This window comes from Palaemon carinicauda, chromosome 35, assembly GCF_036898095.1.
Source record: "Palaemon carinicauda isolate YSFRI2023 chromosome 35, ASM3689809v2, whole genome shotgun sequence".
Taxonomy (NCBI): Eukaryota; Metazoa; Arthropoda; class Malacostraca; order Decapoda; family Palaemonidae; genus Palaemon; species Palaemon carinicauda.
The window spans coordinates 59,565,157-59,587,845 of NC_090759.1; the positions used below are offsets into that span (position 1 = coordinate 59,565,157).

The 22,689-nt window shown below is 46.6% G+C and overlaps 2 protein-coding genes across 2 annotated transcripts in view; both read left to right on the forward strand.

The window, feature by feature from the left end:
- Nucleotides 1–2,839, forward strand: part of LOC137627782 (rhythmically expressed gene 2 protein-like) — an 86,392-nt gene extending 83,553 nt beyond the window's left edge. The window contains exon 4 of the mRNA XM_068359102.1: nt 2,080–2,839. Within this exon, the coding sequence (XP_068215203.1) occupies nt 2,080–2,698 (619 nt within the window). The 3' untranslated portion in view covers nt 2,699–2,839. The remainder of the gene's footprint in view (nt 1–2,079) is intronic.
- The window catches only part of LOC137627781 (tetratricopeptide repeat protein 19, mitochondrial-like), a 44,458-nt gene continuing 24,349 nt past the window's right edge, over nt 2,581–22,689 (forward strand). The window contains exons 1-2 of the mRNA XM_068359101.1: nt 2,581–2,701; nt 2,824–3,241. Coding sequence (XP_068215202.1) covers nt 2,828–3,241 — 414 coding nt within the window. The 5' untranslated portion in view covers nt 2,581–2,701; nt 2,824–2,827. The remainder of the gene's footprint in view (nt 2,702–2,823; nt 3,242–22,689) is intronic.

Sequence of the window (22,689 nt, forward strand, 5' to 3'; positions counted from 1 at the left end):
GTGGAAGGGGTATCTCTCCACTCGATGCCACTATTCCAGCAATAGCGGACTTCCTTGTGTATCTGCGAGAAGAAATGCGCCTTTCTGTCTCGGCAGTGAAAGGCTATCGCTCAGCCTTAAGCTTGGCCTTGAGATTGAAGCGCGTGGATATTTCTTCATCGCTAGAACTCTCTTTACTCATACGTAGCTATGAGCTTACCTGCCCCCAGTCGGAAGTGAGACCCCCTCCTTGGAACGTGGTTCGAGTCCTCAGGTCTCTCAAGAGACCTCCCTTCGAGCCATTACGCCAGGCCTCCGATCGCCACCTGTCTTGGAAGACGGCTTTCCTACTCGCCTTGGCCTCGGCCAAGCGAGTTAGTGAACTTCATGGTCTCTCGTACGACATCGCCCATTCAAGGGGATGGGGGGAGGTAACGTTCAGGTTCGTCCCTGAGTTTGTGGCCAAGACTCAGAATCCTGGAGTGCCGGATCCTCGGTTCGACTCTCTCAGGATCGCGAGTCTCCGTTCTGTAACAAACGACCCAGACCAGCTGCTACTATGCCCAGTGAGGTGTCTGAGGTACTACTTGAAGAGAACGGCTGCAGTCCGTCCTCATGTGCGAGCTTTGTTTGTGAGCACAGGCTGGACAAAGAGGAGGGTCACCAGGAACACCATCTCTGCTTGGATTCGAAGGGTTATCCACCATGCCCTGAATCCTGACCCTCCTCCGTCACGTCGCCCTCGGGCCCACGATGTCAGGGTATTGCTACATCCCTGGCCTTCAAGAGAAACTTCTCTGTGACGCAGGTACTTCAAGCTGGGGTCTGGAAGCGTCAAACGACCTTCACAGCCCACTACCTGCAAGACGTGACCCACAGGAGCCTCGATACGTTCTCTATCGGCCCTGTGGTGGCTGCACAACAGCTGGTCTAACCTCAGGCTCCTTTTTGGACAAGTAGCAGTAGGTTGAGGGCGTTGTTACCCGGTCTTAGTCTGTGTGAATGAAAGAGTATGTCTGACCCTTACTTCTTTCTTCATTGTCCCCTCTCTTGGGGAAGCAGCAGCCTGGTCCTCGCATAGCTGACCTCGACCTCTGCAGGTAACCCATACTTCTTTGTGCTCCTAGTATTAAGCTTGATACTGTTGCGTCTCCCATACCCTGACGAGGTGATATGGGGAACGTCCTATCCTAGAATTCCTATCTGAAGGTCTCAAGGTCAACTTCATAGGACGAGTCACACTCTCCTCCTCACACTACTTATGTAGGCCACTCGTTCCTAGCGATGCTAGGAACCTGTGAGGTACAGGGGCTCCCTCTCTCTAGTGCTGCTCACTGAGGGATCGAACCCCCGGGCAAGCCGAAGTCAGTAAGGCTGGGGACTTTCCACCCTTCCTAAGGGGTAAGTCACCCTTTGTAAATAGCGTGGTTTGTATTTCGGTTACAGAACAAATGACAAATTCGAAGATAATTTGTATTTTTCCTAACCATACAAACCTTAGCTATTTACACATATGTGCCCGCCATCCCTGACCCCCAAGTCAAGTCCTACCTCTAAGTGAAGTGAAGCAAGTCACCGGTGTGTGGAGGGGGGAGGGGTAGCAAGCTACCCTTCCCCACCCCCCGCTAACTAGCGCGGGGGTAATTAACCCTCGTTAAAAACTATTGGCTCGTCATTTCAGCTGCGCTAAAAGTAATACCCTTTGTAAATAGCTAAGGTTTGTATGGTTAGGAAAAATACAAATTATCTTCGAATTTGTCATATTTGTCATGAATATGTTGGAAAAACTAAGGCTTCAGAGATAAAAAAAAAAAAACTTTTCATATGCCGCCTTCCTTCTGCCATCAAATCTGTAATTGTAATAACCTTTTCATTTGTGAATAGATAGACTCCCCAACAGATTGAAAGCCCAATTTTGTTAAAAAGTTTAAGCCCCGTAATTAGTCAGTCAGTCAGAAGTATTGTCAAACCAACTAAACTTTTTTCTATTAATTTGGTTTGTTATATTTTTAAGTTGTAGAAGGTATGTACAGTAAAATACTTAGTTTTGATAATTTTTATGTTATTGCATATTTAATGAAAATTATTTTTCAATTTCAGGATAATTTTCAAGAAACATGAGAAAGAAGTCCCATTCTATGGAGCTTCTTCTATAGGGTGGCAGAATTGGTGGTTAAACGTTGTTGCAGATACATTCCGGAAAGCCGACTGCCCAGCAGATGACGATACATTAAAAAAAGTCGGCTATCACTTGAATAAACATTTTTCTCATGGGGGTGCTTATGAGTTGATAGATGGAAGCATTCCTCTTTTGACCCGGCTGCAGAGCAAATCTTTGAAAATTGGTGCAGTATCCAACTTTGATGAACGTCTTGATAGCATCTTGATTCAGTTAGGAATTAAACATTATTTTGATTTTGTTCTCACCTCATATAGTTTGAATTGTGCAAAGCCTGACCCTAAGATATTTAACAAGGCATTGGAGCTAGCAGGGAATAAGATAAAACCATCAGAAGCCCTTCATATAGGTGATGATATTCATTGCGACTACCTAGGTGCTAGGGAGTGTGGTTGGCAAAGCATTTTAGTTTCAAAAAATGTTCGTGATTTGTGTCAAGAAAATGGTTTAAAGCCAGATGCTTCGTCAATGTTTATTAGCTTAAGAGAAGTACTGCCTATACTTGATGACTCTACAGTGCCTAAAGATATAAGAACTTGATTAGTATGTGTTGCTTTGTTGATTTTTTATTTAAGATATGAAAGTATATTCTTGATATCTGCTTTGCATAATCATTACAATATAATTGATTAGTGTATTGTACTCCCGTTTTATCCAAATAATAGAAAGATGATGAAGTTTGCAGTGACTCTTTACGAAAATATTTCAAAGACCAGAAAACTTTTCTCAAAAGCATCTGAAAGTATTTCTTTTAATGCCAAGAGGTACAATCCTGGAATAAACCCTCCAAGAATAGTTTATTGGGCAAAAAGCGTGAACAATGTATATAGCCCTTTCATGCCATTTAATACATCAAATATAATACTCAGGTCTTCTTTTCTTATGATTTGTGGAAATCAAAATTATCTAAAGCATAAATTGGATAGCAGAGAACAGAAAGCTAATTCTAACAAGAATAAGATGCTGTATTTCTACCCGTTTTTTGCTCTTGCACTATTCCAAAGCAAAAAGGATGAGGAAGAAGAGAAGAGTCTGGAATCGGAGCTGATAATGATAATCAAAAGAGGTGTTTTGGCTATACAGGTAAGATTATTCTTTACTATAGTACAGAACATATTGTTTTGAGAAATTGTTTTTTTTAATTATAGAAGCTGAAAACTTTGAAAATGTCTTATGTTTGGTTTATCATGTACTTTACATCCTTGTACAAACCTCTTTTTGTATACATGCTGTACTCTTTAACAAATTAGTACATACAGTATAGCCATCTTTCATTATGTATTATTATTATTATTATTATTATTATTATTATTATTATTATCATATTACTTGCCAAGCTACAACCCTAGTTGGAAAAGCAGGATGCTGTAAGCCCATGGTCCCCAACAGGGAAAATAGCCCAGTGAGGAAAGGAAACAAGGAAAAATAAAATATTTTAAGGACAGTAACAAAATTAAAATAAATATTTCCTATATCAACTATAAAAACTTTAACAGAACAAGAGGAAGAGAAATAAGGTAGATTAGTGTGCCCAAGTTAACCCTCAAGCAAGAGAACTCTAACCCAAGACAGTGGAAGGCCATGGTACAGAGGCTATGGCACTACCCAAGACTAGAGAATAATGGTTTGATTTTGGAGTGTCCTTCTCTTAGAAGAGCTACTTACCATAGCCAAAGAGTCTCTTCTACCCTTACCGAGAGGAAAGTGGCCACTGAATAATTACAGTGTAGTAGTTAACCCCTTGGGTGAAGAAGAATTGTTTGGTATTCTTAGTGATGTCAGGTGTAAGAGGACAGAGGAGAATATGTAAAAAATAGGCCAGACTATTCGGTGTATGTGTAGGCGAAGGGAAAAAGAACCGTAGCCAGAGGAAAGGATCCAATGTAGTACTATCTAGCCAGTCAAAGGACCCCATAACTCTCAAGCGGTAGTATCTCAACGGGTAGCTGGTGCCCTGGTCAACCTGCTATTACTTTTTTTCTGGTATTTTATTAATACTCACAATCACTGATTCGACTATTCTCTGTTGAACTATTGATACCATTATAAAAATATACGCTGAAATTCACTCGCACATAGCTGCTAAACCGAGAAACACCTGGCAAAACATTTAAACCACGCACCATTATATTATCACTCTGTTGTATAGGCTGCTGTTAATTTATGCCTCCCAAACATGTTATAAGTAAAGGGAATGTTGGCTAAGGGCTAAGAAATTTCTCCCATTCTTCTCTTTTCTTATTTCATTTCCTTTTATAGTTTCATTTCTGTTATTCACAAATTTTCTCTGATCATTTCAGTCCGCTGTCTTATTTCATTCCTTGTTCTGTATTATCCTTATTCCCTTTTATTGTATTCAGTATTTCATCAGTATCAGTTTTTAGTGCAGATTTTGTGTACATTAGAAGAATTTACTGCATAAAATTATGTAATTCGTACCCATTTTTTAGCTAAACCAATTTCACTACACATGCCCCTGTTGCTATTTTTAGCCCCCTCCCCCACTATCTTCCATACAGCACATCAGTTTGGTTGATTTATAGAAAAATAATTATTTCTATGAACCCCCCTTCGATGTTCATATTGCTTCTCCAAAAGCTTGGTTTATTGACATTTACCCCTAAAAATTTATCAAAAACTTTTCCATTTCTTTCCTTTCAAAAGATATGTGCACCTAGCACAGTAATGAAACAATCTAGCTATTAATGGTAAGTAGCACGTTAAAAGTCTCTCCAAATCACTTTTCTCCATCGTAGTTTTTGATTAAGATGTGTATCTCCCCTTCCAGATTGCGATAAGTGTTATTGCATTTTTAGTTAGCTTAACTTCAGTACTTGATTGGCTTGCACTTCTACACAGTAGAAATAGTGTTTTAAATAACCGTTGTGACGAATATAATGTCTTATGGGTCCTCTCAGGAATTATGTAGGTAGTTGGTTGGCCAGGACACCAGCCGCCGTTGAGATACTACCGCTAGAGAGTTATGGGGTCCTTTGACTGTTCATACAGTACTACAGTGGATCTTTCTCTCTGGTTACGGTTCTTTCCCTTTGCCTACACTTACACCGAATAGTCTGGCCTATTCTTTACAGATTCTCCTCTATTCTCATACACTTGACAACACTGAGATTACCAAACAATTCTTCTGCACTGTAATTGTTCAGTGGCTACTTTCCTCTTGGTAAGGGTAGAAGAGACTCTTTAGCTATGGTAAGCAGCTTTCAAGAAGGACACTCCAAAATCAAACCATTGTTCTCTAATCTTGGGTAGTGCCATAGCCTCTGTACCATGTTCTTCCACTGTCTTGGTTTAGAGTTCTCTTGCTTGAGGGTACACTCGGGCACACTATTCTATCTAATTTCTCTTCCTCTTGTTTTCTTAAAGTTTTTATAATTTATATAGGAAATATTCATTATAATGTTACTGTCCTTAAAATATTTTATTTTTCAATATTAATCTTACCCGATGATCATGTAGCTGTCAACTCCGTTGCCCGACAGAAATCTACGGTCGGGATACGCCAGCGATCGCTTATACAGGTGGGGGTGTACTCACCAGTGCCATCTGTGATCAGGTACTCCAGTACTTCTTGTCAACAAGACCTCAATTTTTCCTCTGTCGTGCCACCGGCAAGACCTACATGGATACGCTGTTGATTTTGGAGTCTTTTGTTCACAATTTGGTGAAGTATTTGCTCTGAAATTTAGCCTTCGCTGTACAGGAAGCTTTAGCCTTAGCTTAGCAAGCTTTTGGTATTAATTTGATTCATTGGTTAACGATCTTTGCTTTACTTTGGAATTCCCCCTTTGACTACTTCTAGAATTCAAGATGTCTGACACTTCCCAAGTTCCTAAATATAGGCGATGTAGTGTTAGGACTTGTAATAGGCGTCTTCCGAAGGCCTCTGTTGATCCTCACACCGTATGTTCCAATTGTAGGGGAAAATCCTGTCAATTGGAAGATCGATGTGGGGAATGTGCTGGGCTTTCGGAATTCGATTTTAATGAATTCCTCAGATATACTCGTAGGTTAGAGAAGGAGAGAGATAGGAGGAGTTCTTCTCGCTCTTTGGATATTTCCTCTCCCCATGCCCCTCAACCTTTTCCTTCCCCTGTGGTGGTGACCCCAGAACCTGCTACGAGTGCTCAGCCTGCAATGGCTGATATGTTGCGTGCCATTCAGGCTCTCGGTGATAAGGTGGAGTCGTTGGTTAGTGACCGCAATCAGCTCTTGGCGGATGTCAGAGAGTTGAAAGCGAAGAGTGCAGTGGGAAGTGTTAGTGCAAGTGCTGTGCATAGTGTCAGTGTCAGTGTTGCGCATGAGGATACATCTGTGCGTGCCAGTCGTCCGCCCAGTCCGGGACCTCTTGCAAGCTCCCAAGCCCAGGGTAGAAGCAATGTCGAAGGACCAAAGGGTTCGGCAGGCCTTGATCGGCGCACAGATGTATCCTCAGTGGTTGCGGACGTATCTGCTAAGGATCGTCCCTTCCACTCCCAGACGAATGAGCCCTTACATTCCTCGTCTGTGGAAGAGGTTTCCAGGAGGAAACGGTGGACTAAGGTCTCACGACCGCTTAAGCGTAAAGTCCCTTCAGAGCTAGTCCAACGGCCCAGGTGTAGCCACTGAGTCAGTTCGGACTCGCCGCAGTCATCGGATGACTGCACACCTCCCAAGAGAGGTAGAGTGGTCCCTCAACAGGCCTCTGCTCCAACCACAGTAGACCCTAAGTGGTCCATGCTGCAGACTATGCAGTCTCAGCTTGCGGCTTTTATGCAGGATTATCAGGCAGAGAAGGTTATCATCCCTCCTCCTGTGAGAGCTCCTCCACAGTTGCGCTGTCCTCAGCCCATGCAGCATGCTCTGCAGATCTTACAGTATGAGCCGCATTCCATGCAGCATGAGCCTCATACCATGCAGCATGAGCCTCATCCCATGCAGCATGAGCCGCATGCCATGCAGCATGAGCCGCATACCATGCAGCATGAGCCGCATCCCATGCAGCATGAGCCGCATGCCATGCAGCATGAGCCGCATGCCTCACAGCATGCTCTGCATACCACACCGTTTGCTCCTCAGCCCACCGCAGACCCTCCCTCACACCGGCCCTCTGCTTTTGTTGTTGCCAGCTCACAGTCTGTCCAGCAGAGGCATGATGATGGATCCGCAGGTACGCATGCACCCGTTCTGCAGGATTCAGCCGTTCAGCTTGCTGCTCTGCCTTTGCCTCTTACAACTCAACTGTCGGGTGAGGAGGCTTCTGAGGATGAAGCTGTTCATCTTGATGATCCTCTTTCTGATGTTGAAGGACACAAGTCTTCGCCACCCTCCTTAGACTTCCGCAAAGTCCTTGCTTTGTTCAGAGAGTTGTACCCTGAACACTTTGTGTCTGCAACCCCTCGTTCTCCTCCCTCCGAGTTTGCTCTGGGCATGCAGTCTACTGCGCCTGCCTTCACCAAGCTTGTTCTTGCCAGATCTTCAAGGAGAGCTTTGAGGGTTATGGGGGATTGATTGCAGTCCAAGAAGCAACTGGGAAGGTCCTCTTTTGTGTTTCCTCCTCCCAAGCTGGCTTCTAAGTCGGGCGTCTGGTATGCCACGGGAGAGGAACCTGGCTTGGGGGTTCCTGCCTCTGCCCAGGCCGACTTCTCAAGTCTGGTTGACTCTCCCCGCAGGTTGGCTATGAGACGTTCGAAGATCTGCTGGTCCTCTACAGATCTTGATCACTTGTTAAGGGGAGTCTTTCGTGCCTTCGAGATATTCAACTTCCTCGATTGGTGTCTGGGAGCCTTAAGCAGGAAGACTGCCCCTTCTGACAAGGACTCAGCCATGCTGATCATGTCCAGCATGGACAAGGCAATACGGGATGGGTCTGGCGAGCTTGCGGCTTCTTATGTATCAGGGGTCCTCAAGAAAAGGGAACATCTGTGCTCCTTCTTATCTGCTGGTATCACCCCTTGCCAGAGGTCAGAGTTACTTTTTGCTCCTCTGTCCAAGTGTCTGTTTCCGGAGGAATTAATTAAGGGGATGACTGCCTCTCTTCTCCAGAAAGATATGCATGACCTCATGGCTTCTTCTGCACGTAAGGCTAAGACCTCACCTTCCGTGACTAAACCTTACCGCCCTCTAGCAGTTGATACTCCTGCTTCCAGGTTCATCCCACCCTTTCGTGGCAGAACCTCCAGCAGAGGAGGTACCCGTGCAGACAGTAACCGTGACAAGTCCAAGAAGGGTTCCAAGTCCACAAGAGGCAAGTTTTGACTTCCCTCCTCTCCAGACAGCTGTAGGAGCCAGACTCAAGACCTTCTGGCAAGCTTGGGAGAGCAGAGGTGCAGACGCTCAGTCTGTGAAGTGGCTGAGGGAGGGATACAGAATTCCGTTCTGCCGCAATCCCCCTCTAGCTACATCTCCCATCAACCTCTCTCCCAACTACAAGGAGAAGGACAAGAGGCTAGCGTTGCAACAAGAGGTGTCGCTCTTGCTACACAAGGAGGCAGTGGTCATAGTCCGGGACCATCAATCCCCGGGCTTTTACAACCGTCTCTTCCTGGTAGCCAAGAAGACAGGAGGTTGGAGACCGGTGCTGGACGTCAGTGCGCTCAATGCTTATGTCACCAAGCAGACGTTCACTATGGAGACGACGAAGTCGGTCCTAGCAGCGGTCAGGCAGGAGGACTGGATGGTCTCGTTAGACCTGAAAGACGCATACTTTCACGTCCCCATTCACCCAGACTCCCAACCTTTCCTGAGATTCGTCTATGGAAAGGTTGTGTACCAGTTCCAAGCCCTGTGTTTTGGCCTAAGCACGGCACCTCTTGTGTTTACGCGACTGATGAGGAATATTGCGAAATTCCTTCACTTGGCAGACATCAGAGCCTCCCTCTATTTAGACTGGCTTTTAAGAGCTCCCACAAGTCGTCGCTGTCTGGAGAATCTCAGATGGACTATGGATCTGACCAAGGAACTGGCCCTCCTGGTCAATTTAGAGAAGTCCCAGCTCGTCCCATCCCAGACCATTGTTTACCTGGGTATGGAGATTCAGAGTCGAGCTTTTCGGGCTTTTCCGTCGGCCCCAAGGATCAACCAAGCCCTAGAGTGCATCCTGAGCATGCTGAGAAGGAGCCGATGCTCAGTAAGGCAGTGGATGAGTCTAACAGGGACACTTTCATCGCTGGCCCTGTTCATCGGGTTAGGGAGACTCCACCTCCGCCCCCTTCAGTATCATCTGGCTGCTCACTGGATCAAGGACATGACGCTAGAGACGGTCTCAATTCCTGTTTCCGAAGAGATGAGGTCTACTCTAACGTGGTGGAAGAACAGCATTCTTCTCAAGGAAGGTCTTTCGTTAGCTGTTCAGACCCCCGACCACCATCTCTTCTCGGACGCATCAGACTCGGGCTGGGGTGCGACATTGGACGGACAGGAATGCTCGGGAACATGGAATCGGGAACAAAGAACACTCCACATCAATTGCAAGGAGTTGTTGGCGGTTCATCTGGCCTTAATGAACTTCAAGTCCCTCCAGCTAAACAAGGTGGTGGAGGTGAACTCCGACAACACCACAGCCTTGGCTTACATCTCCAAGCAGGGGGGGACTCATTCGAGGAAGTTGTTCGAGATCGCAAGGGACCTCCTCATTTGGTCAAAAGATCGAAGGCTCACGCTGGTAACGAGGTTCATTCAGGGCGATATGAATGTCATGGCAGATCGCCTCAGCCGGAAGGGTCAGGTCATCCCCACAGAGTGGACCCTTCACAAGAATGTTTGCAGCAGACTTTGGTCCCTGTGGGGTCAGCCAATCATAGATCTGTTCGCTACCTCGATGACCAAGAGGCTCCCATTGTATTGTTCTCCGATTCCAGACCCGGCAGCAGTTCACGTTGATGCTTTTCTGCTGGATTGGTCCCATCTCGACCTGTATGCATTCCCGCCGTTCAAGATTGTCAGCAGGGTACTTCAGAAATTTGCCTCTCACAAAGGGACACGGCTGACGTTGGTTGCTCCCCTCTGGCCCGCGAGAGAATGGTTCACAGAGGTACTGCAATGGCTGGTCGACGTTCCCAGGACTCTTCCTCTAAGAGTGGACCTTCTGCGTCAACCTCACGTAAAGAAGGTACACCCAAGCCTCCACGCTCTTCGTCTGACTGCCTTCAGACTATCGAAAGACTCTCAAGAGCTAGAGGCTTTTCGAAGGAGGCAGCCAGAGCGATTGCTAGAGCTAGGAGGACATCCACTCTCAGAGTCTATCAATCTAAATGGGAAGTCTTCAGAACCTGGTGCAAGGCCAATGCAGTTTCCTCAACCAGTACCACTGTAACCCAGATTGCTGACTTCCTGTTACATCTAAGGAACGTTAGATCCCTATCAGCTCCTACGATCAAGGGTTATAGAAGTATGTTGGCAGCGGTTTTCCGCCACAGAGGCTTGGATCTTTCCTCCAACAAAGATCTGCAGGACATCCTTAGGTCTTTTGAGACCTCTAAGGAACGTCGGTTGTCCACTCCAGGCTGGAATCTAGACGTGGTCCTAAGGTTCCTGATGTCATCTAGATTTGAACCGCTCCAATCAGCCTCTTTCAAGGACCTCAAATTAAAAACTTTTCCTAGTATGCCTAGCAACAGCTAAAAGAGTAAGTGAGATCCACGCCTTCAGCAGGAACATAGGTTTCACATCAGAAACGGCTACATGTTCCTTGCAGCTCGGTTTTTTGGCTAAAAACGAGCTTCCTTCACGTCCTTGGCCTAAATCGTTCGAGATCCCTAGCCTATCCAACTTGGTGGGTAACGAACTGGAGAGAGTACTTTGCCCAGTCAGAGCTCTTAGGTACTATCTGAAAAGGTCAAAACCTTTACGAGGACAATCAGAAGCCTTATGGTGTGCTGTTAAGAAGCCTTCGCTACCAATGTCTAAGAACGCAGTTTCTTACTACATCAGGCTTCTGATTAGAGAAGCTCATTCTCATATGAAGGAAGAAGACCTTGCTTTACTGAAGGTAAGGACACATGAAGTGAGAGCTGTGGCTACTTCAGTGGCCTTCAAACAGAACCGTTCTCTGCAGAGTGTTATGGATGCAACCTATTGGAGAAGCAAGTCAGTGTTCGCATCATTCTATCTCAAAGATGTCCAGTCTCTTTACGAGAACTGCTACACCCTGGGACCATTCGTAGCAGCGAGTGCAGTAGTAGGTGAGGGCTCAGCCACTACATTCCCATAATCCCATAACCTTTTTAACCTTTCTCTTGATTGCTTTTATTGTTGTTTTTGGGTTGTACGGTCGGCTAAGAAGCCTTCCGCATCCTGGTTGATTTGGCGGGTGGTCAATTCTTTCTTGAGAAGCGCCTAGGTTAGAGGTTGTGATGAGGTCCTTTAGTATGGGTTGCAGCCCTTTATACTTCAGCCACCTAAGAGTCGTTCAGCATCCTAAGAGGACCGCTACGCTCAGTAAGGAAGACGTACTTATTAAAGGCAGAGTAATGGTTCAAGTCGACTTCCTTACCAGGTACTTATTTATTTTTTATTGTTATTTTGAATAACTAATAAAAATGAAATACGGGATACTTAGCTTCTTTGTTAACATGTATACTGGTCTCCACCCACCACCCTGGGTGTGAATCAGCTACATGATCATCGGGTAAGATTAATATTGAAAAATGTTATTTTCATTAGTAAAATAAATTTTTGAATATACTTACCCGATGATCAGGATTTAAATGACCCGCCCTTCCTCCCCATAGAGAACCAGTGGACCGAGGAGAAAATTGAGGTCTTGTTGACAAGAAGTACTGGAGTACCTGACCACAGATGGCGCTGGTGAGTACACCCCCACCTGTATAAGCGATCGCTGGCGTATCCCGACCGTAGATTTCTGTCGGGCAACGGAGTTGACAGCTACATGATCATCGGGTAAGTATATTCAAAAATTTATTTTACTAATGAAAATAACATTTTTCCTTGTTTCCTATCCTCACTGGGCTATTTTCCCTGTTGGGGCCCCTGGACTTATGGCATCCTGCTTTTCCAACTAGGGTTGTAGCTTAGCAAGTAATAGTGATGATAATGATAGTGTTTTTAGAAATTGAGAGTATACATTGCCTAAGCAGTAAAGGTTCTACATTGTAAACAGAACAACTGCATTTTGTTGCTCATCGACGGAAAGTAATTTTTAGTTCAAGGGGAATCACAGAGAGAGTATATTTGTTTTTTATGGAGTTGATAATATGACACACCAATAATTGCCTATCAACCACTCTAGTGACAAACCTTTTGAGTTTTAACTTAGTTTACTTATGTTATTCTGAGAGGCCTCCAAGCTTTCTCTTGTAAGCAATAAGTCTGGTTTGTTTGCCCTGTTATTTACACTAACCTAACTTCTATAATCGGGTATAGGGGCCATAATTGCATAGTGTTCCTTCAGTAAGGGTTCTGAATGTTCACTGTGGTAGCTTGCCTGGAATTTTACGAATCTTACTGTATTATGTTTTTAAGGTAGGTTCTGATTTGGCTTTTTTCTCAAGGTATTCAGAGACGGCTGTTTCTAGACTATACAGCATATGCCTCACAATTATTTCATTTAGTTCTGAATAAGAGCTGATAAATGGTGATCGCTTTCAGAAAGAATGGCTACTTGGTTTGAAGATTTACTAAATTGGTTGAATTGTAAATTTAAGTTTTGTTTAGTTTCTTAGCCTAGGTTGACCAGGGCACCAGCCATCCGTTGAGATGCTACCTCTAGAGAGATCTTGGGTCCTTTGACTGGCCAGACAGTACTACATTGGATCCTTCTCTCTGGTTACAGTTAATTTTCCCTTTACCTACACATACATTGAATAGTCTGGCCGATTCTTTACATATTCTCCTCTGTCCTCATACACCTGACAACACTTGAGATCACCAAACAATTCTTTTTCACCCAAGGAGGTAACTACTTCACTCTAATTTTTCTGTGGCCACTTTCCTCTTGATAAGGGTAGAAGAGACTCTAGCTATGGTAAGCAGCTCTTCTAAGAGAAGGACACTCCAAAATCAAACCATTGTTCTCTAAGTCTTGGGTAATGCCATAGCCTCTGTACCATGGTCTTCCACTGTCTTGGGTTAGAGTTCTCTTGAGGGTACACTTGGGCACACTATTCTATCTTATTTCTTTTCCTCTTGTTTTGTTAAAGTGTTTATAGTTTATATAGGAAATATTTATTTTTATGATACTGTTCTGAAAATATTTTATTTTTCCTTGTTTCCTTTCCTCACTGGGCTATTTTCCATGTTGGAGTCCCTGGCCCCTTAGCATCCTGCTTTTCCAACTAGGTTTGTAGCTTAGCAAGTAATAATAATAATAATGATAATAATAGTAATAATAATAATAATCAGTTACCTAACCTCACTATAGAATATAATGCCATCTTTTAAGCCCTTTGTTAAAACTAATTAAAAAAATGTTTAATGCATGGTTGTTCCTACATAAATACAAACCGTTGTCATTTAAAAGGGATAAGATTTTGACATGCTTAGTTAAAACCTATAGAAGAAAATTGGTGGGTATGGTAACAGTGTACGGTTGCACCTTGTTACTCACCTCTGGAGGGTGAGGCAAGCATCACAGAGTCTTTGATTGTAGCAACGTTTGGACATCTTGCTAACAGTGCTCTCTAAGTACTTTGCTATATTACATGATCGTTACGATCTGACTAATAGGAGTGTAACGCCTATGCTCATGAGAGTTTGTGATGGCCGAAAGGTGGCGCCTTTATAGGCCTTATTGAAATTGACCCTCATCCCTTGTGTGCCTTATGCAGAGGAAAGAGATGCGACTTTAATTTCCCTGGTGAAGTGTGTGTAAAAAATGGTTACCTTCTCAATGGGAGAGGTATAACAGCTGGTGTAAGAAGGCTAAGAGAGACTGCTATCCAGCTACAGCTTCCTCATCAAAAGTAGAGAAGAAGCGTAAGCCTTCTCTTTCAGGTCCAGATCCATCGTTATCAGATTTCTCAGGAACTCCCATTTCATTGGAGGATGGTCAGTCATTTTTGCAGTATTTTCGTTATGTGGTTTCTCCTGCTTTCTTGAGCGAAGAAGAGAATGCCATGAGTGATCATGAACCTTTAACATCAGCAAAACTGCGTACCAAAGACATTTCAGTTTCAGTACCACTAATCTTGATGGAGTTTGAGAACCCTACTCGTTCTCCTTCCCCCTCCGACAAGTGTTAGGTTACGAGTAGTTAATTATGGATGTAGGTATCAGGGTGATTTTTCTCTAATTTTGAAAGTCTCCCCTGTCAAGGTAAGAAAAGTGTCACTGCAGTATACTGCAAAGCGTACGCTGTGTCTAACTATAAATGCTCAAAATGTTACTACTCGTACACCTCCTCAGAAGTCTTGAATAACTAGAACTTTTTGCCCCCAAAGAGCTTCATAAGATGTAACTCATCAGGGTCCTTCAAACAGATCTTCTATGGGAGAGAAAGAAAAACAGGCTTCTCCTAGGAACATAGTGAGCTTCCATGGTACCCCAAAAACTGCAGTGCACATTTCTCCCAAGAAAGAGTTAGTTTTTATGTGCAATCAGAATTCCTAAATAGGAAGATGGAAATTTAGTATCTTTTTGCCGTAGTGTTAGTGTTAGTGCTAGTGTTACAGCATGTCTACAAATCCACAAACGATCCCTGTGTGTGTTTCCGCAGGAAACAACTGGAAAGCATCCAGGTGAATTCTCACATGAATGTACCACCACGTAGTTTGCATGCCTGTGTTAGTGTGCCAAAGGAACGCATACGTATCCCTACTGAACGTGCATCCGCCATCACTCATAATTTTCAAGTGGTGTCCTCCCCAGTACCCTCATCACAATACAACTGCTCTTTTCAGAATTATGAGAACTATTATATTGATGAGTATTAGAGGTCATATGATGATAAGTATTGCAGTTCATATCTTGGCCTCCATCTTAAGTGGAAAAAACAAGATGGTATCCTTATTCCTCCTTCCCAAGAGTTGCGCTGTCTATCTCTTGCACGTCACAGGTACTCAAGCACCAGAGAACTAGTTCCCCTGTGTCAGACCATGCTCAACAAGGATTGGACAATGAATTAAGAAAACCAGTGATTGTAGAATGCAGAGGTAAGGAGCCAATGCTCTTCTGCTGAGAGGGAGCAAAAGCCCTTTCTTGCCCCACCATCTGTTTATGAGCCCGTATCACTAGAAAAGGATGACTATGATTACTGTACAGTAGGTGTGTAACCAGCCCAGCTCCCACATGGGAGAAGAAGCATCTTGTCCATGGTAACATATAGATGTAAATCTGGAATGAATGGTAGAATGACTGGCTCTTCTCTGCTTTCCTGTTCCATGTTCAGGGACAAAGCAATCAAATTGCTCCGTGCTGGATCGGACCTGATGCTGGTAAGTTATACTTCCAAGCTCCATTCTTTATCACTAAGGCTTGCTCCACACGAGTAGTTTGAAACCGTGCGGCAGATTTCAGCATACCAAAGAGCATGTTTCCACACGAGTGGTTGTTTTCTGTGCGGTTCGTCTGCATCAGGGAACTGAATACTAGCCTTTCGATATTTGTTCGAGAATGAGGACGTGAAGAAGAAAGTGGTCTTTGTGTATATAATAAACAGAGTGCTAAAAAAAAGCAACTATATAAATGGTGGACCCACCCAATAATGATGATAATAGTAATTATGATAATCAATATTATTTCAGCAACACTCATCCTCATTTCTCTTAACATGACATGATCATTGCAAAACACTGATATCTCTCTCTCTCTCTCTCTCTCTCTCTCTCTCTCTCTCTCTCTCTCTCTCTCTCTCTCTCTCTCAATTGGATATAGTTTATCTTGAGTAACATTTAAGAAGAAGAAAACATAAACTTGTATAATCATGATCTTATTTCATTTAGTGTACCTCTGCTAGTACAGTGTATAATAATAATAATAATAATAATAATAATAATAATAATAATAATAATAATAATAATAATAATAAGACAATTCATATTAATCATTGAAAAATAGCAGCAGAAGATGAATGCCTACTCTGTGCAACATCTGAACCACTGGTACCACACGGGAAAACCTCTCGTTTGAAGGGTGCCATAAACTTCTTAAGTATTCTAGCCGCACGATTTAACAGTGCATGTACAGTAGTTTGCAAATCACTACCGTCCGGTTTTTCTGCCGCACAAATATTTTCCGCTGCACGAATATTTTCCGTAGCGTGTGAAGGACCTCATTGACCTACATTGATTTCTAAACCGCTCATGTGAAGCGGGCCTAAAAAAGTATCCCCCCATCCTCCCTAAATAAGGGTGATGATGGTGGAATCTATATCAACCCATTGATCATCATACTGGTACAGTATATTATTCCAAACTAATATCTCTTTTGGGGAAAGGGTTTCTTCATTTGACCGAGTACATTTTTCCTTGTACAGGCCAGGTCCTATCAGTCTTCTCATCCCTATGAAAGACAGTGGGTCTCTCTATTAAAGTACTATGATTTGTATCTCTTGTACGAACATATCACAAATTTTGAAAGTAATTTGTGCTTTTCCTAGCTATACAAACCTGAGTCCTTTAATCTAACTTCCCTCCTCAACCACTCCTCTCTGTCCTGGGCCAAAAGGTTAAAATTGAAGCTTTCATACTGGTGAGGGTCCGAGGCCTCTTGTCTGCACCCTCTACCAGTAGTTTAACCACTCGTTAAGCAATTCTAACAACCGTCTTCAGCTCATGCTGAAACAATCTCCTTATTAGAGGACTAAGGTTTGTTTAGCTTGGAAAGATACATTTGTTCCAACACGAATACTTACCTCGAACTACTTTCTTAGGAGTTACCTGTAATCTCCTCTCTACCGACCAGAGTTTTGTGTAGTATACCCTAAAACCCGTTTTCTATGGAGGGCTATCTCGGGCGTAAGAGAACGTGCCCCGAGGGTAGCTTTTGCGCTAGGTCGAGGTCCGCCTGGGTCGTGAGCGTCAGTAAGTTCTCTGGTCGCGACGTGTCACCACGTCGCTCTCGTCTCTCTCGACCCTTTGTGTGCGCCGCGTGTGTCCCACGTGTTTACCGCGTGGTAACTTGTGCTGATCCCTTGTGTTCCTGTGTGTTCACTACCCTTCCTTGTGCTTCCCAAGTGTATTCCTTTGATTCCCTGCGTTCCTGTGTCTTGTGTTTGTGCGTTATGGAGCAGATCCGCCGTTGTCCTGGGCCTAGAGCCGGAAAATCATGTGGAGCGTTCCTCTCCAAACCTGAAGTGGACCCTCACTCCCTTTGCTCTTCCTGTAGGGGCAAAGTTTGTTCGTCTTCGGATACGTGCCTCGAGTGTGTTGGTTGGAGTGATATTCAGTGGGTGCGTTACAGCACGAAGAAAAAGAAATCGTCGAAGCGTTCACCCAGGAAAGCTAGTGTTTCTTCGCCGCTACCGTCGCCCAGTGAACGGTCCGACGGGGCTTCTGTCTCTCCTTCCCCTACCCAGAGTAGGGGATGAGGTAAGTCCATCGTGGGGAAAGAACCGAGCGTTCTTCCCCAGGAGTCTGGTGAATGTGAAGTGGGGGTTTCGGGGCCTTCTCGGGCTAGTGAGGAGCTCGGTAGTGCTGTGTCAGGGAGCTCTGGAGACTCGGCCCTTGTGCTTGGGGGGCACGTTTCCTCCAATGACCCCTTGTGGTGTAGCAATATTGTTTCTGTGTCTTCGCCCCCTTCGTGGGCCTGTGTTTCAGGTTCTTCGGCAGGCGGCAACAACCAGGGTAAGTTAGGTTCCGCAGGGAGTGATGCCTTCGGTTGGAAGCTTCCTAAGACACCAGGTAGGCCCCCTATGCGGATGGAAGAGGGCCGGGATTCCTGGTTCCCTAGTGTTGGGCACCAACCCTCGTTCCCAACCCCTCTCACGGAAGTTCCTGAAGCCTTCCTGCAACCCTCTACCTCGGGTACACGACGAGTCGCGAAGTCCCCCGCAGTCCCCGCTCCCGCCCGCCGTACGGTAGGTACAGTTACGTCGGGCTCTTCGGAGGAGTCTTTCTCGTCGGGAGAAGAAGCCAGAAGGAGACATCGGCGTCGGAGGGAGCGGTCCAGGAGCAGGCGTTCCCGCTCAAGATCACGTTCCAGGTACAGCAGGAGGCGCTCCCGGTCTCCTCAAAGGAAACACAGGAGGAGTAGGTCACCCGATGGCGATTGGGTTTTCGTACCCCGTGAGTCGTAGATACAGTGTTCCCCGGACCGGCGGTCCAGGGAGTTCTCGCCAAGGAGACCATCCTCTAAGCATAGTTATGACCCTCGCAGGGAGAAACGCGAGAAGGACTCGGCAGGCAGGCGTAAGACCGCGAAGCCTCCGGTTCACCCCGCCCAGCGGGGGGAACCGCGCTTCCTTTCTGGCAGCCCGGCCGAACCAGCCCAGCTGGTGCGGCCCTCGGACTTTAAGGAACGGTTCCCGCTGTCGGGTCAGCCCACTGGAGCCGCGTCCTCGTCCTCCTGGGAACTGGATCGGACACTAGTCCTCGCCGGTTCGGCGATGCCTGTCCTAACCCCCGCCCCTTGTGCGGAGACCTCTGCTGGGGAGGACCAGTACCTCTGCAGGGGAGTGCCTGTGGTGCCAGGACCAAGACGCCCGGTGGGAGTGCCCGGTGACCCGGCTCCCCGGGCTCAAGCCGAGGCTTCGGCCGACGGTAGAGAGGGTTCCCCGACGGAGGACTCGGCCTATAGAAGAGTAATTGGCCTAATCAGGAGACATCACAAGATCGAGGAATCGGCGTCTACCGACGAGGACTATTGGAGGTCCAGCCTTATCCGGTTGATGCAGGCTCCTGCCTAGCCGAAAACCTCCCTGGCTCTTCCTGTAGCACGGGATCTCGTCCTGGGACAGGAGCACGTGGATAGAGTGGTGGCAGGTAATGCCGAAGACCCCAAGACTCAGAGCTCTTCTAAGTTGCTCCAGGGGCTCAAAACGCAGAGCAAGGTCTATGTACCAGAAGGACGACGGCCGGGAGCCTGCAAAGTAGAACCTTCTCTCGACATCCTGGGGCAGGGCGTCTCGGAGGACAGAGCCTCTTCAGCCCCAGTCTGTTTTTCTCCATCGGAGGCTGCGATGATGGAGGAAATGTCTAGGGACCTAGTACACGTCTCCTCTTGGCTAGACTGGTGGGCTTCCACATTAGTAGGAGTGCAAGCTGCTTTTGACCCTACAGACCCGGAACAGCAAAGCCTCCTGAGGGAGCTTATCACCTCCGGGGGCAAGACTCTTAAGTTCCTGACTTACCAGTCCCTCGCCCTGACAGCGAATTGGGTGCTTCGCAAGAGAGACGCCATCCTGGCGAAGGTGTCCCGGAAGGTCCCAGACAGAGAGGCGAGGGCCATGAGGAGCATTCCCTTGTGGGGTGACTCCTTGTTCCCCTTAAAGGACTTGGAGGCGATCATGGAGAAGGTGTCTAAAAGGAAAGAATTAAACACGCCCAGGCCTACGCCGGTAAGGAGACCGCCTTACAAGAGGTCAGTCTCAGATAGTGCCGCGACGTCTCAGGCCTCTCTTAGCATGACGAAGAGAGAAGCTCCTTCGTCCTTCTGGGCCTCAGCGCCTCAGCCCCCCTGTAGAGGAGCCCCGGAAGCTTCAGCCTCCTTTAGAACAGGTTATTCTTCCTCCAGGAGAGGCCGTTCAGGCCGCTCCTCCAGGAGGAAATAGAGTGGGAGGCCCCCTATTCCTGCCCAAGCCTCAGGTTGGGGGATGCCTCAGACTATATTGGCAAGCATGGAAAGCACACGGAGCAGAGCCCTGGACAGTGTCCGTACTGAAGGAGGGCTACAGGCTACCGTTCTTAGCAGAACCCCCCCCCTCTAATACCGGCCATCCGGTCAGAGTGGCTGGTTCCCAAGGATCCGTTGAAGAGAGCCGCCCTTCAAGAGGAGGTGTCCTCCATGTTGGAGAAGGGCGCCATGGAGGAGATCCTACACCCAGGTCCAGGTTTCTACAGTCGTCTGTTCCTGGTGGAAAAAGCGACAGGGGGGTGGAGGCCGGTTATAGATCTGTCGGCCCTCAACAAATTCATAAGGAAGACAAACTTCAAAATGGACACTCCGAAGTCAGTCATGCTGTCCTTGAGGGAGAAAGATTACATGATGACCATAGACCTCAAGGACGCTTACTTCCAAATTCCGGTCCACCCCTCGAGTCGAAAGTTTCTCCGGGTGAAATGGGGTACCCAGATCCTGCAATTCAAGACCCTTTGCTTCGGATTGTCAACAGCGCCCCAGGTATTCACGAGAGTCTTCACGACAGTCTCAGTGTGGGCTCACGAACGAGGCATTCGCCTCATCCGGTACCTGGACGACTGGTTGCTTCTTTCCTCCTCGAAGGACGTCTTGAAGGAGCAAGGGATGAAACTTCTCCAGTTTTGCAAGGATCTGGGTATCGTGATCAACCCGGAAAAATCGAACCTATCCCCCTCCACCAGAATGACCTATTTGGGGATGACACTAGATACCCTTCTGGGAAAAGTATTTCCTTCGGAAGACAGAATAAGCAATCTGAGGGAGATCCTTCGTCCGTTCCTGTTGGGGCAACCCCGGAGAGCGAAGGGCTGGCAAAGACTAATAGGGCATCTGGTGTCGTTGGAAAAACTGGTTCCCCAGGGGAGAATCAGACTCAGAGCCGTCCAATGGAACCTGAAGAACCTCTAGTGCCAACTGGACTCGCAACAAGAACTAATCCCAGTCCTACCAAACACAATGCCCTCCCTGGAATGGTGGCATTGCCGATCGAACTCGCTCAAGGGGATGCCCTTCGCGAACGACCCTCCCGAGTTACTTCTGTTCACAGACGCCTCCAACCAGGGATGGGGAGCCCATCTCCTCGACGAGACAGCGAGAGGAACCTGGATGGACGGGGAAAAGAACCTACGCATCAATGTCCTAGAGTTGAAGGCAGTCCAGAAAGCTTGCCTACACTTCGTCGATCTACTAAGGGGAAACACTGTGGCGTTGATGTGCGACAACGCCACAGTAGTAGCGTACATAAAGAAACAAGGAGGTTTGAAATCAAGGGAATTGTGCGATCTCGCCCTAGAGATACTAGATTGGGCAGAAACGAACTAGGTTGTGTTATTAGCAAGGTTCATCCCCGGGAAAAAGAACGTGCTGGCCGATGGTCTCAGCAGGATGGGTCAAATAGTAGGGACAGAATGGTCCCTCCTTCCAGAAGTAGCCAGGCTCATCATCCAACGTTGGGGTTCCCCGGTGATGGACCTCTTTGCAACCAAACTGAATGCGCAACTTCCCGTGTATTGTTCTCCTGTCCCAGACCCGAAGGCAGCCTTGGAGGATGCCTTTCAGCACAGGTGGGACAACCTAGACGTGTACGCTTTTCCCCCCTTCACGATGATAAGGCAAGTACTCAACAGAGTAAGGACTGCCCGGAACTTAAGGATGACTTTGGTAGCGCCCTGGTGGCCGGAGAGAGAGTGGTTCGCAGACCTAAAAGACTTGACAAGTCAACCTCCATGGCCACTCCCCGACAGGTCAGACCTTCTACAACAACCGCATTTTCTCAGATTTCACGACAACCCACAGTCTCTACGTCTTCACGCCTGGAAACTATCGAGCGACTCCTGAAGAAGGAGGGGTATTCATCAGCTACTGCTAAGAGGATGTCGCTATACCTGAGAAGGTTGTCAGCAGCGGTCTACCAAGCTAAGTGGGCCTCTTTCACGAAGTGGTGCGCTTCGAGACACATTAAACCCCTCAAAGCCTCGGTCCCAGACATAGCGGACTTTCTGGTATATCTCAGGGACAAAATGGGAATGTCAATCCCAGCTATAAAAGGAGTGCGGGCCGCCTTGTGTCAAGTCTTCCTCCTGAAGGGCATCGACCTGGGTTCCTCTAGGCATATCTCGATGCTTGTCAGGAGCTTCGAGCAGTCCTGCCCCCCACAAGCAGTTAGGGTGCCTCAGTGGGACTTAGCCAGGGTCCTGAAGATGTTAAGTGGCCCCCCCTTCGAACCAATGAAAGATATCGTAGACAGGGATCTCACTCTCAAGACAGTCTTTTTGCTAGCCTTGGCTTCCACTAAAAGAGTAGGGGAGATCCATGGACTGTCTTATGACGTCTCTCATTCGAGGGGGTGGAAAGAAATATCTTTCAAGTTCGTTCCTTCTTTTGTGGCGAAGACCCAGAACCCAGCTGTCTGGGATCCAAAATTCGAAGGTTTCTCTCTACCAGCTATCCCTAGGACGGGGAATGCTGAGGATTTGAAGTTATGCCCGGTCCGTGCCATTAGAAAATACCTTGAAAGGACGGCTCATCTCCAGCCAGGCATCAAGAGCCTCTTCGTTTCCACAGGTGTTACTAAGAAACAGGTATCCAAGAATACCATTTCCTTCTGGTTGAGACAGGTTATTGCCAGGGCCTACAAGGAAGAAGCTCTGGACTTACCAGGCGTCCCCAAACCCCATGACATCAGGGGTCTGAGTACGTCCTTAGCCTTTGAGAAAAACATGGTAGTGGGTCAGATCCTTCGGGCAGGTACCTGGTCTAACCAGTCAACCTTTACTGCCCAT